The sequence below is a fragment of the Pantherophis guttatus genome, chromosome 1 (genome assembly GCF_059756535.1).
Source record: "Pantherophis guttatus breed Tessera chromosome 1, ASM5975653v1, whole genome shotgun sequence".
NCBI lineage: Eukaryota > Metazoa > Chordata > Lepidosauria > Squamata > Colubridae > Pantherophis > Pantherophis guttatus.
This window is the reverse complement of record NC_142063.1, coordinates 296067795-296084040: the sequence shown is the minus strand read 5'-3', so window position 1 is coordinate 296084040 and position 16246 is coordinate 296067795. Positions and strand designations below refer to the sequence as shown.

General features: G+C 35.4%; 1 protein-coding gene across 15 annotated transcripts in view; it reads left to right on the top strand.

Annotated features, from left to right (window-relative positions):
• Positions 1–11627, top strand: part of MARK1 (microtubule affinity regulating kinase 1) — a 68823-nt gene extending 57196 nt beyond the window's left edge. For 9 of the 15 annotated variants that reach the window (XM_087883175.1, XM_060692481.2, XM_034427856.3 and 6 more), the window contains 5 exons: positions 598–698; positions 2568–2726; positions 3796–4050; positions 7068–7112; positions 9680–11627. In XM_087883175.1, the coding sequence (XP_087739301.1) occupies positions 598–698; positions 2568–2726; positions 3796–4050; positions 7068–7112; positions 9680–10034 (915 nt within the window). In that variant the 3' untranslated portion in view covers positions 10035–11627. The remainder of the gene's footprint in view (positions 1–597; positions 699–2567; positions 2727–3795; positions 4051–7067; positions 7113–9679) is intronic. The other 6 variants (XM_087883177.1, XM_087883176.1, XM_034427858.3 and 3 more) reach the window with 1 other exon arrangement.
• The last annotated feature ends 4619 nt before the right edge of the window (positions 11628–16246 follow it).

Genomic DNA, 16246 nt, shown 5'->3' with positions numbered 1-16246 from the left:
ATTTCTTGATGGTTGGTCTAGTGTTAATCTCGTTGTTAACATTACATTACAGTTCTCATGCAGACCCCCACTAACATAATAAGAGCTGCACTCAGGCCTTTATGCCCAAGGATGGATATTGGGCCTTTTGGAGACCTTGTTCAGACCCATTTTTGAACTGGAGAATTTCCCCCTCCTCCCCAGCATAACTACCTAAACCCTGGCCATCAGATCAACTCTTTGCTGTGGTTTACGCCATCATTTGTGCTGATGTTGCATTCTACTCTGAATGCAAACTATAGCTTATATGTAGAGACTAATTAAAAGTGTGAATAGTCATTGAGGCCTATTATTAGGAAATAATTGCAGCAGCTATTGCCAGAGACTATAAAGAATTTGTATTTCCCTTCAGGACTCTGTTCATCATTACTATCACTTTGCATTTGAAATCTTAATAATAAGAGCTTGTTCTTTTCATATAATGCCAAAGCTTTTGACTTCTTAAACAGAAGTAAGGGACATTTCTCTTGTCTATAACATCCTATAAACTTAGACTTTTTCATCCTGCCATTATTTAACTTGTATTTATGTGTAAATCTGTCTCCACCTCTCCTCTAGAACAATATGTTTTCTGGAACTAGCATGACACGGAGGAATACCTATGTCTGTGAACGTTCTACAGATCGCTATTCTGCCATTCAGAATGGGAAAGACAACAGGTACTAAACCTCATCTCCCCATAATCAAAGATCTCCTAATTATTCACATTCAACATAATGCAGTATGCTTGGGAACAAATCATTTAAGCAGCTTCTGCAGGAAAATGGAAACTAAGAAAAGCCCAATTAGCCTCAAACAGCCTTCTTCTGATGTTACTTCCATTATTCCTGAACAGAACTAATATTAGAACCCATTTGGTCTGTGAATTTCTATGTACAACTGCTGCTACATGAGCATTATAAATACATAAGCCATACATCAATGATTAACACTGTAACTGTGGGCTGTAATTGCTGTTGGTCCCTTTGTTGTCCTTGCTGAATGTTGTCAACTGAATGCACAGGTCAGCGTGGCAAATGCCAGAAAAAATTAAATTGCTGCTTTTTCAAAACACTCTCCCCTTGATTTATTTACTAAGTTAGCTGGAATGCTAAACCTGCAAAGATTATTTGCACGCTTCTTGTCATTCCTCCATAGAAGCGTTGTATCCTCCCTTGTTCATTGCTTCTACACATGCCTTCCTTAATTATGTTTCTACTAATTGCCTCTATCTCTCCCCTCCACCCTTGAGTTTTCTAAACAGACCAAAGTGCAAAACCTCTTCTTGCTTTTCCTATTTAATGCTACCCTAATAGCTCCATGGGATTGACACATTTTTTCATTTAGTGGTTTGTGGAAATTGCAACTACTAGAAAGAACCTTCAAATAAGCAGACAAGGGAAAAAATAAAATAGAGAAAACACAGCAAGGAAGATAGGTGGGTCCTATGCCTTCTGAATGAGCCATGAATTCAGGCAGAGTATTATAACTTCTTGAAACTGGTGCAACCTTCGCTGATTAAATAAAAATAAAATATTAATCTTTCCTCCTTACACTATGACAATTAGCCACATACTCCTTCCTTCAGTCCTAGGAAGGATTATATGTTGGCTTTTGAGTATAGTTAATTTCAGAAACAAACCAAAGCAAAGATTTTATAGATACTTTTAGAGTATCTTTCCTCAACTTGGTTATCTTTCAGATATTTTGGATTTACAACTTCCAGAATTACTAGCCGCCACTGTTAAAACCCTATATTAGCTGAGAATTCTGGATGTTGTACAAAGTCATCTGGATAGAGGTAGAAGAAAAACGTAAACTTCTTAAATTCTGACATTATAAAAACATAGGTAGCAGAAATATCCCTCTGAACAAACAGTTCTTTTTGGGTGCTCTGAAATCAATTGATTTCATTTGCAATGAAGTCTAGATGTGGCTTCTTTCAGAATGACTAGCAGATTAATTTAAAACACTGCTAGTAGCTTAGTAGTTGTCAGGATCTGTGAATGATGTGATAGACCTAAGCTGTGCCAAAGAGTGCAAAGCATTTATTCTAGTTGATCAAGGAAGTTAACCATAATTATTTTTCCTAATTAGACAGGCACATATATTAGGGTAGGGAATGATTCTCCTTTATTGGTGTACTTTTCTAAATCTACTAAGTGGATCTTAATTAATATGCTGCTGCTTCTTCCATCACCAAATCTAAAAATACTATGTTTTTTCCTTGATAGATACATAAAGGATGTCACTAGTGAAAAGATTCATGGTTGGGTTTTTTTGTTTTTTTGTTTTTGTGGAGGAGCAAGAAGAAGGTTACAAGCCATATTTGCTGTAGGGCAGCTGCCTTATTTCTGTAACTTGAACCAGTACAAACATTTGCTGCATTTCCTATTAGAAGCTGATGTTTATGTCTAGGCTTTAACCTTGTTTTTGAAGAAGAAGAAAAAGATATAACCTTTCTTTGGGAATTTTACATGTTACTACTTTGCTAGAGAATACCTTATTTCAAGATACTCCTCTAAACCTTTTTCTCCCTATAATAAAAGCCTAACAGAAATGTCTGCAAGTAGTACTCCTGCTGGCTCTGCGGTCTCTTCTGCCGTATCTGCACGACCTCGACATCAGAAGTCAATGTCAGCCTCTGGTCATCCTATAAAAGTTGCACTTCCAACTATCAAAGATGGCACTGAAGCTTATCGACCAAGGTATTTTTCAAAATATAATAATTATTTGCCTGGTCAGAAGTCTGTAAATAAGCATTATTAATTTTTTAGAAATTTATTTATTTATTTATTTATTAGTTAGACTTCTATACCACTTCAAAGTGCTTTACAGCCCTCTCTAAGCGGTTTACAAAGTTAGCATATAGCATATTGCATATTAACATATTGCCCCCAACAATCTGGGTCCTCATTTTACCAACCTCGAAAGGATGGAAGGCTGAGTCAACCTTGAGCCGGTGAGATTTGATCTGCTGGTCAGCTGAAGTAGCTGCAGTACTGCACTCTAACCACTGCGCCACCTCGGCTCATAATGATGCAATAGGCAACACAATGTTGCTCTGAAATTTCTATTGCAGACCTACTTGGGGTTGAAGTGCCTAAGGGTGATCTCATGTGATGAGGGTGAAATGTTCTTGATCACTTGGTAGACAAAATGTGGAGATTGTTTTAAGGCAGAAGGTGATTCTACAGTATGGAAGAGTTTTCTGAGCTCAGAATGGAAAGCAGTTCATGAAATAAATGTAAAATGTGAAATCAGATGTAAAGTTATTGAAGGAAGTATACAGAGGACTCAGTAAACTGGAAAATGGAAATCTAAAGGGAGGATAAGAGAAGTAGTTTTTTTCTGTGTGTGTTTTTAATATTACAGCACTTCTGCTACTGGTTTTACTACTGTTTAATTACAAGAAGTTCTAAGAGACAAAACAAGCTAGGAAATACTATATTTTAAAGGATACATAAGAATTTGAATAATTTTCTGTTTTCAAATGCACTCCATGTTTGTGAAACCAATATCTTGCAAATATGACTGTACTTTTTCAAAAATATTTCTAAACTTAGTCTTTCAGTAAGTGTTATTTTTTTAAAAAAACCGCAATCCACATTTATTCAAAAGCATATAAGCTTTGTAATAAATTGAGAACACATGCCAATTTCAGCCTCAGCTTTAGTCCAGGGTAAGTTTGAGAGAGGTGCCAATCATAATGCAAGCATCCCTTGACTTGCTTCTTTCTTTTGCTTTTGCTTTTCAAACTTTCTTCTCCCTCTTCAGTAGCGCAACTCAGAGAGCACCTGCTGCTTCCCCGTCTGCTCACAGTATTAGCACTGCCACTCCAGATAGAACCCGATTTCCTCGGGGGAGTTCAAGCCGAAGCACTTTCCATGGCGAGCAGCTACGGGAGAGGCGCAATGCCACTTACAATGGGCCCCCTGCTTCCCCATCGCACGAAACAGGGACATTTGCTCAAACTAGAAGGGGAACATCCACTGGCATTATAAGCAAGATAACTTCCAAATTTGTCCGCAGGTTAGTAAGAACCATTGTTTCCATTTCCAAGTTATTACAAACTGTGAAATAAGAGGCTAATTACTGTTAAAACTAAGCAGGTTTTATTCAGGTCAGTGCTTTGTTTTACAACTCCTTAGAAGCCCCATTGAAGTCCAAATGTTCTCAAGATTTGGGATGCAATAATTATGATTTTATTTGTTGATGCCATTACTAAAGAAACTTGGATTTCTTGCATGACATGTAAAGTTTAGTATGGTATTGGCCAATGTATGTGAAAATGCTAATAGGCATGCTAGCATTTTAGACATTAAAAGCCAATTCTACCACAAGATTCCTACATGGATGTCATTTCAACAAGAGGAATTGTGGTGAGCATCTCTCTGTTTCGGCATGTCTACACTGCATGAATCTGGTATTCATGATTACTTATTTCAAAACTTAAGCTGATTTTCCAGATTCTTTGTATTTTAAGTAAAATTTTAAACATTGAAAATGTAGGCGTCATCTTTGTAAGCCTTATCTCTCATATACAGGACAAAATGCTTTACTGTCTGCTGCAGTACTTTAAGCACTAGCTAAAATGAACCTTTTCTCCTGAAAAGCAGACAATGTGAATTTAAATTAATGAATGCAGTCACTCTAAAAATTATAGGCCACAAAATACACTTTGTGAGTATATTTTAAATCCCAAATGAATTATTATCTAGTTAAATGTTCCGAAAGTTAAAAGTGATTTCACTTTTTATTAATTTGTATTTTCAAAACAAGGTGTCACCTTGAGACAGTATTTTTTAAATGCATACATTATGAATCTTGTTTAAATGCCTTAAGTTGTAGAGGGAGTTCTACACTGACTGTTCTTTTGTACCACTTTTTTGTAGCTTTTGTAGCACTTTTCACTTCTGAAATACATTCTTTGATCACTTCAGTGCAGAACTTGGCCCATAGCATTTAACATTTATATTTCATACTTCACATTTAAGCTTCCTCAGGTATCTAGATATTTGTAACACAGATTCAAGGTCTTTGTTTTGAATTGTCATGATTTCAATATTTGTTAACCCAGCCTTTTGATTTCTCATGTATAATAGATTGAGAAAGATCTTTCACTAACAAGTGTTCTTTAGTGTTCAAATGGTTAGTGGCATCTGGAGTATCTGTTAGACATAGCATTAGATCACATGGCATATTTATGCTTTGATATCACAGAGAATAATTTATCTTAAAACGCGCCCTAATTTATATATGGAACGTTCTGCATATATCAAACATGCAAAGTTTGTGACCTATTAAGCTGAAAGCAATCCAGTGGGTATCTGTAGAAGCCCCCTGAATCATGTTAAAAATGGTGCCTGTCAAAATGCAATGATCTACTACCAATAGAAGGGAGCTAAAATAGACTAACTCACATTAAAATTTCTGATTAATTTGCAGATAAACCAATTGTTTATTAATTTGGATAACTTCAGAACCAATCATCTTAAAGCTATGTATTATTTGCTGGAAAGTACAAGCGTATGCTACTTTTCATTTGATTAGTCACATGTTATGCAACTGTAACACAGACAGTGTTAGTAACCGATGGAAGTTACAAAAGCATTGAAAAAAGTGATTTGTGATCATTTTTCACACTGATGACCATTAGAGCATCCCCATGGTCATGTGATTTACATTCGGATACTTGACAACTGGTTCATATTTATGACAGCTGCAGGGTCTTGGGTTCTTGTGATCCCTGTTTGCAACTTTCTGAGAAGCAAAGTCAATGGGGAAGCCAGATTCATCCATGTTACTAACTTAACAACTGCAGTGATTCACTTAACAAATGTGGCAAGAAAAGCTGTAACAAATTTCTCACTTAGCAACATAAATTTTGGGCTCAATTGTAGTCGTAAGTCGAAGACTACCTGTACTTAGTGATAATGTTGAATGAAAGTAATAATGAATTATACATTAACACATTTACATAAATGGATGATCTGTTCAGTATAATTGACTCATACAGCTATTGAGATAAAAATAGTTGTATTGGATATAAAATTAAAATTCACAATATATAACAATATAGACTCTTTAATCTTATGATATATATTGGTAAATATTGAGTAATTAGTTTTGAATAGAACAAAATTAATGAAGCATTATTAGAATTGTTTTTCCAAGCCCCAAGACAACTTCTGTCAGACCACTGCATTCAAAAAAGGGTACTTAATAAATGATATTATAGGAATTGTTGAAGCTGCAAGATATACATTTAATATGGAAATTTTCAGGTATTAGTACCCTAAATTTGCAGACAAATATATTCCTAATATAATTATCAAATGAACTGCAGTGTTGTGGTATGAAGTCATGACATAGCAAATGTTAGAGGCATAATTAAAAATAATCATTCCTAGGTCTTGAATGCTGTAGTGCTCTAAACAATGCTATGCTTTGTGAAAAATGGGTAGAATAGAACAAGAGTGTAGTCAAAACTTTGGTTTATGAGTATGTCAGCAGATGGCTATTTTTAGCCATTATGTAAGGCAGTATTTCTCAACCTTGACAACTTCAAAATATTTGGATGTCAATTTCTAGAATTCCCGTGCTGGCTGGGGAATTTTAGGAATTGAAGTCCAGATATCTTAAAGCTATTTAATTAAGAAATACTGATGCAGTGCTTCCCAAACTTTTTTATTACCCAAAACCACTTCTCAGAAAGTCCTTCTTTAAATGACCCTGTTATGATCGGTAATGAGTTCGTTATCCAAAGAAAAAACACCCAATTTTGAGTAGTGTTCCCAGGTTTGGGAAGCATTGATGTAAGGGATAGGAGTGGGAATGAAGAAACTAAAGTTGGCCACTATAGTAAAAATAAATTGGAGTTGCATAGGAAAAGCTGTAGAAAAGTTTATTAAAATCTTAGTAAATGACAATTTTATGCTGAATATTTGTTCATCAGTAATTTAAATGTTGTTCTAGATGCAGGTTTTCTTGACTCATTTATTTTTAACCTTCATTTATTAAAACCTTAACCTTAACTTTGTTTTGAGGGATCCAAGTGAAGGCGAAACCAGTGGCAGAACTGACACCTCAAGGTGAGGAGCCACTATTAATACTTCGCTGCTGGGTCCCTTTGTGCTCAAAATCTCATGATTCTGACAGCTTTTAAATTAATATGTAAAATGGCAAAATCTCTAGGTAACTTGTATCTTTAAAATATTACATCTGAGTTCAGTTTCTTACTTCTTCTTTAACTCCTATTTTAAATAATTTGTTATAAAAGCAGCAATTGTCTGCAGATTCTTATACAGCAGTTCCTAGTATGGGCTGCTTAATTCCTTCTAAGGCTTTCCAAGGTCAGAGTGTTGCTCTACATTGTCTTTCCAAGAACAAGCTAAGGGCCTAATCATCTAAATCAATAAGCACTCTGGCCATACTTGCTGCTTTTCTGCAAATACTAAGCAAAATTATTAATGTTCAGGCAAGTCATTTTTGGCTTAACACAAGCATAGACAGAGAAATAATCTGAACCAATATTATTTTTAATCATTAAATAAATATCTTTGAGCTAGTTTCCATAGACACAACTTGGACTTCTGGGTTTGATCAGGGATGCACAATTGAAGATCCCCAAAGTTGCATGTTACCTCCAAAGACCGTGGTAGTGTGGTTTTCAAATGTAATCACATTGTAGAATTGTTAATGAGCCATAAAGTAATATTAAATACATGAAAAGTAATCATATTAACTATCAATTAACACAGTCACTGTAATGGTAATTGAATTAAAATAAAGATATTCCATCTTCTCCTTTTGCTAGCTACCATATTTCGGAATGCAATCCCCAAAAGCGAATGCGCCTTTTGGTCCCAGAAAATTGTGCACCCCTGGTTTATGCCAAGGGCCACATAGATATTGTTATATATAAGTAGCCTGTACTGCACAGAATGATGATTTGGGAGTGCAGCCTACACTCCAGCAGAATTGCATGCATTAATTTATCTTTCTTGTAGAGTAAGAGGCAAGACATGCACACTCTGTGTTGCCACCTCAATCGCACTGCATGCTGAACAATCTGCATGAAATTGCTCTTAGAATCTGAGCAAGCACTCCTTTCTTAGTGACAGTGTGTTTGGTTGGAAGTTTTATTAAGAGTTGCTTTTTCATGTCAGGATATGCAAAGTATATGAATGCTATATACTTCCTAATGCTTCATGGAAGGTGGCCCTTGACATATTTAATATATAAACTTTCATGTTGCTAATCTCTGCCTTAAGCTGTTGAGTTCAGAATTCCTCCTGCTGTGGTCATTAACCTAATGCACTAAAGTGCATATAAGTGGCAATAACTCTTAGCCACATGAATAAGGCTAGAGTTCCTATTTGTATCCGTAAAAATAGTATAAGACAACTGGAATAATTCTAGCTTTAATCCTTGCATGTGCTACAGATTATGCTAACAGTGTTCAGTCTTGCAGGTTGTGTGTGCAGACATATCAGCACCACCAGAGATGAAAGAGCTCTTAACATGATAAACTTACCATAACTTCATAGAAAAATGCTGTCAAGTTCAGATGATGACTTGTTTGTGCTTAAGCAATACTCAGCAGAAGATAAAAATATCTTAAGAAATAAACAAGTGCTTCTGCATCCACCCTGGAATCTTCTCCTCTTTCTTTCTTCCGCGCAGATCCTTGCCAAATGCACTTTCTCCAAAATTCTTTTGCTATTTGCTATGGGGGTGGCTTGTCATGTGCTTGGTGTTGAGGTGAGCTGCTTTCAAAAGGGCAGGAAGCTCCTTTGTTTATCCAAGGCATGTTAACCCAGTATCCAGTAGTCTATACAGACATGGTATATTGAGTAACAATTCTGATGTTGATTAACAGTTGTGTTTCTTTCATATCCCAATTGACAAAGTCCTCCAGAACATAAAATTCATAAAATGTCATGTTTTTTGGGAGGAGTGGGAGCTGCTCAGAGTTTGATATAAGATGGGCAGCTGTATAAATGTTTTAAATAAATCAATAGATGTGGTGTGTTAATTGATACCTAAAGTACTGAATATTGGAGAGAGATATTTTTTCCTGTCAATTATCCTACTGAATGCTTATTTTACAAATGCTTCTGATTTGTTTAGATGATGTAAAGTACACCATGCTGCTTAGAACAATGCACTTGTGCTAGTGTTATTTCTGGTGTTTTTTATAGCACAAAACAATTCCTTGTGGTTGTTTGATGCAGATTTTCCACCCCCAAAAGTAATGTAACAAGAATTACTTTCCTGCGTAGTTGGAGCAAACTATTTGTTTATTGTCAAAAAGAAAAATGGAAAGCATCCAAAATTATTATCTTTGCTTTTTTAGATCTACATTTTTAAATTGGCAAAATACACTCCCGTAACAAAGAGATATACACATAAATTTCTAGAGAATAACAGGGTAGCTGCCTTTTCCTGCTGCTTTTTAAGCATGTTTTCTTTCTCTTCTGGTTTGTGTATTTTTGAAGCCCTATAGAGTTCAGATGGCCAGCTCTAAAGAAGGCTAAATTGGTGACAGCTGAGTAGTCTCCTTTGGAGTTACACTGATATTTTTAGCAGCAAGATCGTAATTGAAATATTTTGACCCAATGCTTTGTTTGGGTGTAAATACTATTTACCTTTTCAGAAGTACTTCTGGGGAACCAAAAGAAAGAGAAAAAGAAGATGGCAAAGATTCCAAGCCACGGTCTTTGAGGTTCACCTGGAGTATGAAAACAACAAGTTCCATGGACCCAAATGATATGATGAGAGAAATTCGAAAAGTATTAGATGCTAACAACTGTGACTACGAGCAAAAAGAAAGATTCCTGCTCTTCTGTGTTCATGGGGATGCGCGACAGGATAGCCTTGTTCAGTGGGAGATGGAAGTATGCAAATTGCCACGCCTTTCACTTAACGGAGTCCGCTTCAAGCGAATATCGGGAACTTCTATTGCCTTTAAAAACATTGCATCCAAAATAGCAAATGAGCTTAAGCTGTAGAGAGAAATAACATTTCTGGGATCAGGGAAGATTCAAGCTTATGTTTTGAATGTACTGGTTATGCCTAATACGATTGGCCTGTGAAACTCCCCATGTAGAGATTGTCCCTATTGCAATAAGGTTATACATAGTTATTCTGAATTGTAAAATTTAATTCTGTATGACCTACATTAAAAAAAAAACAGGTAAGTACATAGAGCATTCTTTTCATTTTATGTTCACAAAGTTGTATAGTAAGAAGGCTTAAATACAGACCTTGTATAATTGTTTAGACATCAGCACAGAAGTGTTTACTTTGAGTTGAAAATTTCTTCCTAGTCTTTCCCCCCACCCCCATTTTTGATGGTTTTTATAAATCTTACCTGTACCATGCATTTTTCTTTAAAAAAAACTGTCCATAGTTTTTTTAAAAATGCACAAAAATGGTTTTCAGAAGTGTAGCTTAATCAATTTTACTTTGTAACAAACACGTTTTTTAAAAGAAAGTTGGCGCGTAGTCTACACAGGATTCCTTGTGTTTGCTCTTTTCACTCTTACCATCCCTTAAGAAACAGTGTTTAGTTCAGAAAAAAATGCAAACATGTTTACAGTGTTGGCACTTAACAGTGAAGAAAATGGAGTTCTGAAACACACTGGGGAATAAAGTAAAATGTTGGATTACTTTTATTTGCAATCTTAAACATCCTTAGATCCTTGGGTCCAATGATTCACTAGAGTAAAAATATGCATCATATTGTAGTATGAAATACTGTTTGCTACCTTCAGAAGACTACAATTCCCAATTTGTGAAAATATTACCTTCATACTGAGATTTTCATAGCACAAGAATTGTGAAATTATAATTAATGTTAAATGCCACCTCAGGAATTAACTGGTTTTTAGAATAATTCCCCCCAAAGAATACATGGATCTTCATATACTTTTAAGCCTACATTGTTTATTGCATTGTTTGATGTGATTGTATAAATTCTGTTCCCATGTATCTTTGAGTTTTGAATATTTTGCCCACTTTCTTGTATTTATTATAAATCATTATACCCATGAAGTGCAGCTGTGTGCAGGCAGTTGCCTAGATAAGAAAATCCCTTCATAATTAGTGATTCAAACTGCAAAACCATTAGGACATGGTACATTTTTAATATTGATTATCTTGTACTGAATTAATCATAGCAGTTGGTTGTGCAATGTTATTTAATGTTGTAATTTCTGTAACTTCAACATATGGCCCCATCTGCACACTCCTATAAAGATTAGAAAAATCACCCCAAATTATCACTTTATTTAAAAGCAAAAAGCAAAAAAAATGTGGTAAACTCTGTAACCTGAATTTAGAAGGCTGTAAGTGTAGCTAAATGTGCCATTTGAGAATGGCTTCTGACAGATGGACTTGAGATGCTGTACTGTACTGTGATGTAGCTCTTCTGTAACAGTTCTGCTCAGCAATGAACATGTACTGCCTTAGGAAACAGATGATGTTTTGGCAAGAAAGAACTGTGTTCCTTTTTATCTGGTATTCCTTTAAACTTTTTTTTAAGGAAAGTCATCCTAATTCACATTCACTGGTGCACTCTATTAAAAACTTACTTGAACAGATCTCCATACTATCAGACATGTTGCCTTATTCTTGATCTAGCTGTACTGGATGTAATTCGCAAAAGAATTGTGAGAAAGGAGAAAGAAGACGTAATGGTTTCCATATGTTGCATCAGGAGAAGTTTAGAGTTTTGTGAATAATCTACATCCATCCACTGATTGCAAATGCTCCCATACCGCTTCAGTTATATGACCATGAGACTTGCAGAGTTATCAAAATTTCCTTTTTATTTCAAAACAGCTATATAAAATTAGCCTGAATGTATTACTTTTTATTTCTATAAGTAATTCAGCTTTGTAAGTCCAGGTTCTTAACATTAATTAACTTCCTTTTAAAAAGATTTATTTAGCACATTTGTATATCACATTATCAAAGTGTACTCAGAAGTTTAATAACAGAAATTTTAAAAACTAGTTAATTTTTCAATGGTGAAAAATGAATTTGGAATAATCTACATCAGCTTTATGCCTTAGTATGGATTTGCATATAGACGTTTTTGATAACCAAACTCACATTCCTTACAATCCACAATCCCAATATTTTGGCTTCCACACAAGGTAAAATTGTAATGTTATTTGGCTGGTTTTAACTTAGTACATTGTGGAAACCCTTGCCAGGAGAATAGCTATAGTATACACACCAGAGTGAATGTTTTTTTTAGTTTGGTGAACCAAAACCAAGTTATAATAGAGTTCTGCCTTAAAACTTCTGAAATGTATATGGGAGATTGTAGTTTAATTATGCAGATGCTATATTTTAAATCATGCAGAAGTCCTACAAAAAGTTCCCACTGGGTTTAAATGTAGGTGGAAACAACATAGTCTAAATTTTTATATTATCAGACCAAGTGTATAGTTGCTAATACCTCTTCCATATATGGCTTTCAGGCATTAGTGAACACTCAGTGCAAACAACAGAGACCCGCATAGCCAAACAAAAGATTTGTACGGAGAGAGAATGTGGGTTTGAAATAACCACTAATATAGTGATTATAAAAGGCTTCATTTTTTAAATGACATTTAACTAGATTTACCTCACTACTTTAGTTTTTGTGACTATGTACAGTAAGTTCCACAACATCTCAGTGTAGCTGCCTTGATTGCTACAAAATGATACAAAGCAACTGCTTGAATAATTATAGCTATAAAGCTGAATCAAGACATTTGGCTTAAAGAATTTGCCTGTTTTGGAAAACAAGACCACTGAGCCTTGGATAAAGAGTTTTAATTGCTTAGAAGCAGTGGTGAAATGTAAAATTTGTTACTACCGGTTCTGTGGGCATGGCTTGGGTAATGTGACTCAGTGGGTGTGGCCAATTTTTTTTTTAAACCATTTTTTCTACAACCTCTTCGGCCGAAGGTTGTTAAAAAAATGCTTTTAAAAGCCTCTGACGATCCCAACTGAGTTGCCTGATTGTCAGAGACTTTTTTTCTTTTAAAAGCCTCTGACAATCCCAGCTGAGCTGTGCGATCATCAGAGGCTTTTTTTTTTTACTTTTAAAAGCATTTTTTCGGCCGAAGAGGTAGAAAAAATGCTTTTAAAAATTAAAAAAAAAGCCTCTGATGATTGCACGGCTCAGCTGGGCATGGGGGGGCAGGGATTTTTGCTACCGGTTCTCTGAACCACCCGCCACCATCACTACCGGATCGGGCAATCCGGTCCGAACCAGGAGCACTTCACCCCTACTTAGAAGGTCTTCACAAATAGTTAAGGATTTTCTCTTCTAGTTGCTTCACACATCAGATAAGACCCTTTCTGCATCAGCAGCATATGGTAACCACTCTCATTTTGAGAGACAGGTCTACTTTCATATGATAATGCTTTTAGATAAATCTGTGCAAATTATAGGTGTTATTTTCCATGAGTAAGCAAGTGAAAGTGGAGGATGGACCCTAGGAAAAAGCACACATTTAAAAAGTTTATAAAATATATAAAGTTCCATTAATTCAGTGACCACTTAGATTTTCTGCTCTCACCCTGGTTATTCAGGTCTTCCAGTGATGCACCCATCACCACTGTATTTTAATGCATCCACCTTGGTGCTGGGTAGATGTTTTCTTTCTTCCAGCCTTATAAATTTGTCCAGGAAACCTGGCCCTTTGCATAACCAGTTCAAAATATGACATATAAATAAATAAAAATAACTTGTCTAAAAATGATAATTTGAGTCTAATCATTTGTACCTTGAGAAAGAGCACTGGCTTGATTTTTTTCAATATAGGTAGTCCTCAACTTACAACCACAATTGAGCCCTAAATTTCCATTGCTAAGTAAGACAAATGTTAAGTCAGCTTTGGCCCATTGTACGATCTTTTTTTGCTGCCCTGTTAAGTGAATCATGCAGTCATTAAGTGAATTTGACTTCCCCCATTAACTTTGCTTGTTGGAAACCCCTAGGCAGTTTGTAAATGGTGATCATGTGACAACCCCCCCTCCCCAGAACACTCAACTGTTGTAAATACATGCTGGTTGCCAAATGACCAGATTTTGATCACATGACTACAGGGATGCTGCAACATGCAATGGCCATAAGAGTGAAGACCTTTTGTAAAATACTTTTCTCAGTGTTGTCATAACTTTGGCCACTGAACAAATAATGGTAAGTTGAGGGCTACAGGTATCCTGGGTCCCATCAAATGGTACACTCAAGGCTGAACAGAAGGAACTTGCAGTTCACCTGCAGATGCCAGATGCCTACTGTTCTTTTAAACTATATTAAGTCAAGAGATCAGGTCTGTATTTTCATTCAACCTCAGAATATGCAGTATGTAAACATTTTCTTGTAATGAGCATCAGAAACAACTTTTTCTGATTATTGCTTTGGGGGGAAATGTGTAATTTTTGATATTTTAGTACTTGGAAATTCTAATGCAGTTGGACATTGAGGCATGAGATAATACTTGATCTACTATAGTGAATTCCTATAATAACAAAAAATCAGAAGTTTGCAAATCAACTTCTGCAAGCAGGATATTTAACTAAAGAAACAATCATAGCATACAATATAAGTTAGAACCCTAAAACCAGGGAAGTTTGTTCATAGCACAGTATTACGAATTTCTTATAGATACTGTGCATTGATATATCGCAAACTCTGAATTTTGTTATTGCTGGATGACTTGGGAATTCAGACAGGCAACATGATTATAAATCTCTGCAGTCTGCATGGAAAGCACACTGTAGAAATTTGAAAAAGAATGGTGGTATTCTAAGACTTTCTCTCTTTTTTTCTTTTTTTTTTTTACCCCTCTGAGTTCTTTTATGAGAGCTAAATTAAGCTTGAGTGTTGATTATATGAATTCAATTAACCAGCCTCTTGGTTTGTTTGTTATGTAAATAGAAAGTGGTGGGAATGGCTGCTCAGGCTTCCCTAGCCTGCCTGTTGCATAATAAATAGAATGTGGATTAATTGCAGGTCTAGTTTAGCCATTGTACAATTACTAACCCCCTGTTAACAGAACCTCCTGTTTCATAAATATACTTTCTTTTCTCTTTGTAATTAAGTTAAATTTTGTCAGGACAAAATTGTCAAAATCAAGTCAAGCACTGTTTACAAAGGGTTATTGACTTGTAAAAGATAATTGGATTTCTTGATATTTTCAGAAGAGGAGCACTTAACAGGAGTAAACAATCTACAACCTGGATGAGAATATTTTAAAACCTTTATTTCAACTATCATCAAATCCATATAACATGGACAAATGACTGGAGATGACAGGAAGCGAACACTTGGATAACAAAGCACCAAAAACAGTAAACACGTAGGTTAAACTGGACAGGTGAATATAATGTTGAACAAAAGCAATGAACTACTTTATTGTTTTTGTTCAATAAATTTTCCAATAAAGCAAGTATCAGGAGCTTATCTGGTACTTAAATCAAACTTAGGAAATAAAAATGAGTACTTCCATATTATCAGAAAATCAAGAGGACATATTAAAAGTCGCTCATGAGGTTCTTCATATTTTAAATATTAACTGGATTTTACTTTGTTTTGATGAGATCAATAAGGCTACTTATTAGAGGCAAGAAGACAGCAAAATACATACAATTTATATGCACCACAGATACTTAGAAGAGATAAAGCTAATAGTGAGGGGAAATGACAAGGAAATAGTAATCGTGGCACTGTATTTCTTTACTTGGCTCCATAGCCACCTTGACTGAAAAAGGACCTTCAAAGCAGCAGCTTCTGCAGAATAAGCCATTAAAGGTTTCTAAAGTCTCATTGTAAGTCGATGTAAGTTTGTAAGCTTTGTGAATTGGGGCTTTCATAATCACCTAGGAAGGTTTACCTGCTGTCCCCAGACATAAGAACTTCACTTCTCTTGTTTCTGAACTGCACTGAGAAACTGGTTTCTTTATTTTCAAGTAAGCCTTTATTTATAACTGCCGATAGTCTAAAATGGATTCTTAACTTTTAATAACCTAATCTTATTAATTCTAGTTTAACTTGTTCTATTAGAAAGTTGAAACCACCAGATTACATAGTCAAACGTTCAAAAGCAACGGGGAGGGTGGGGTGAGGGAGAAGGAGGGAAATTGGAACCACAACTCTTCCTACTCCAGAGCAAATCTCTTTAGTATCCGATGAAAAAAGAGGTTTCAACTACCGGAC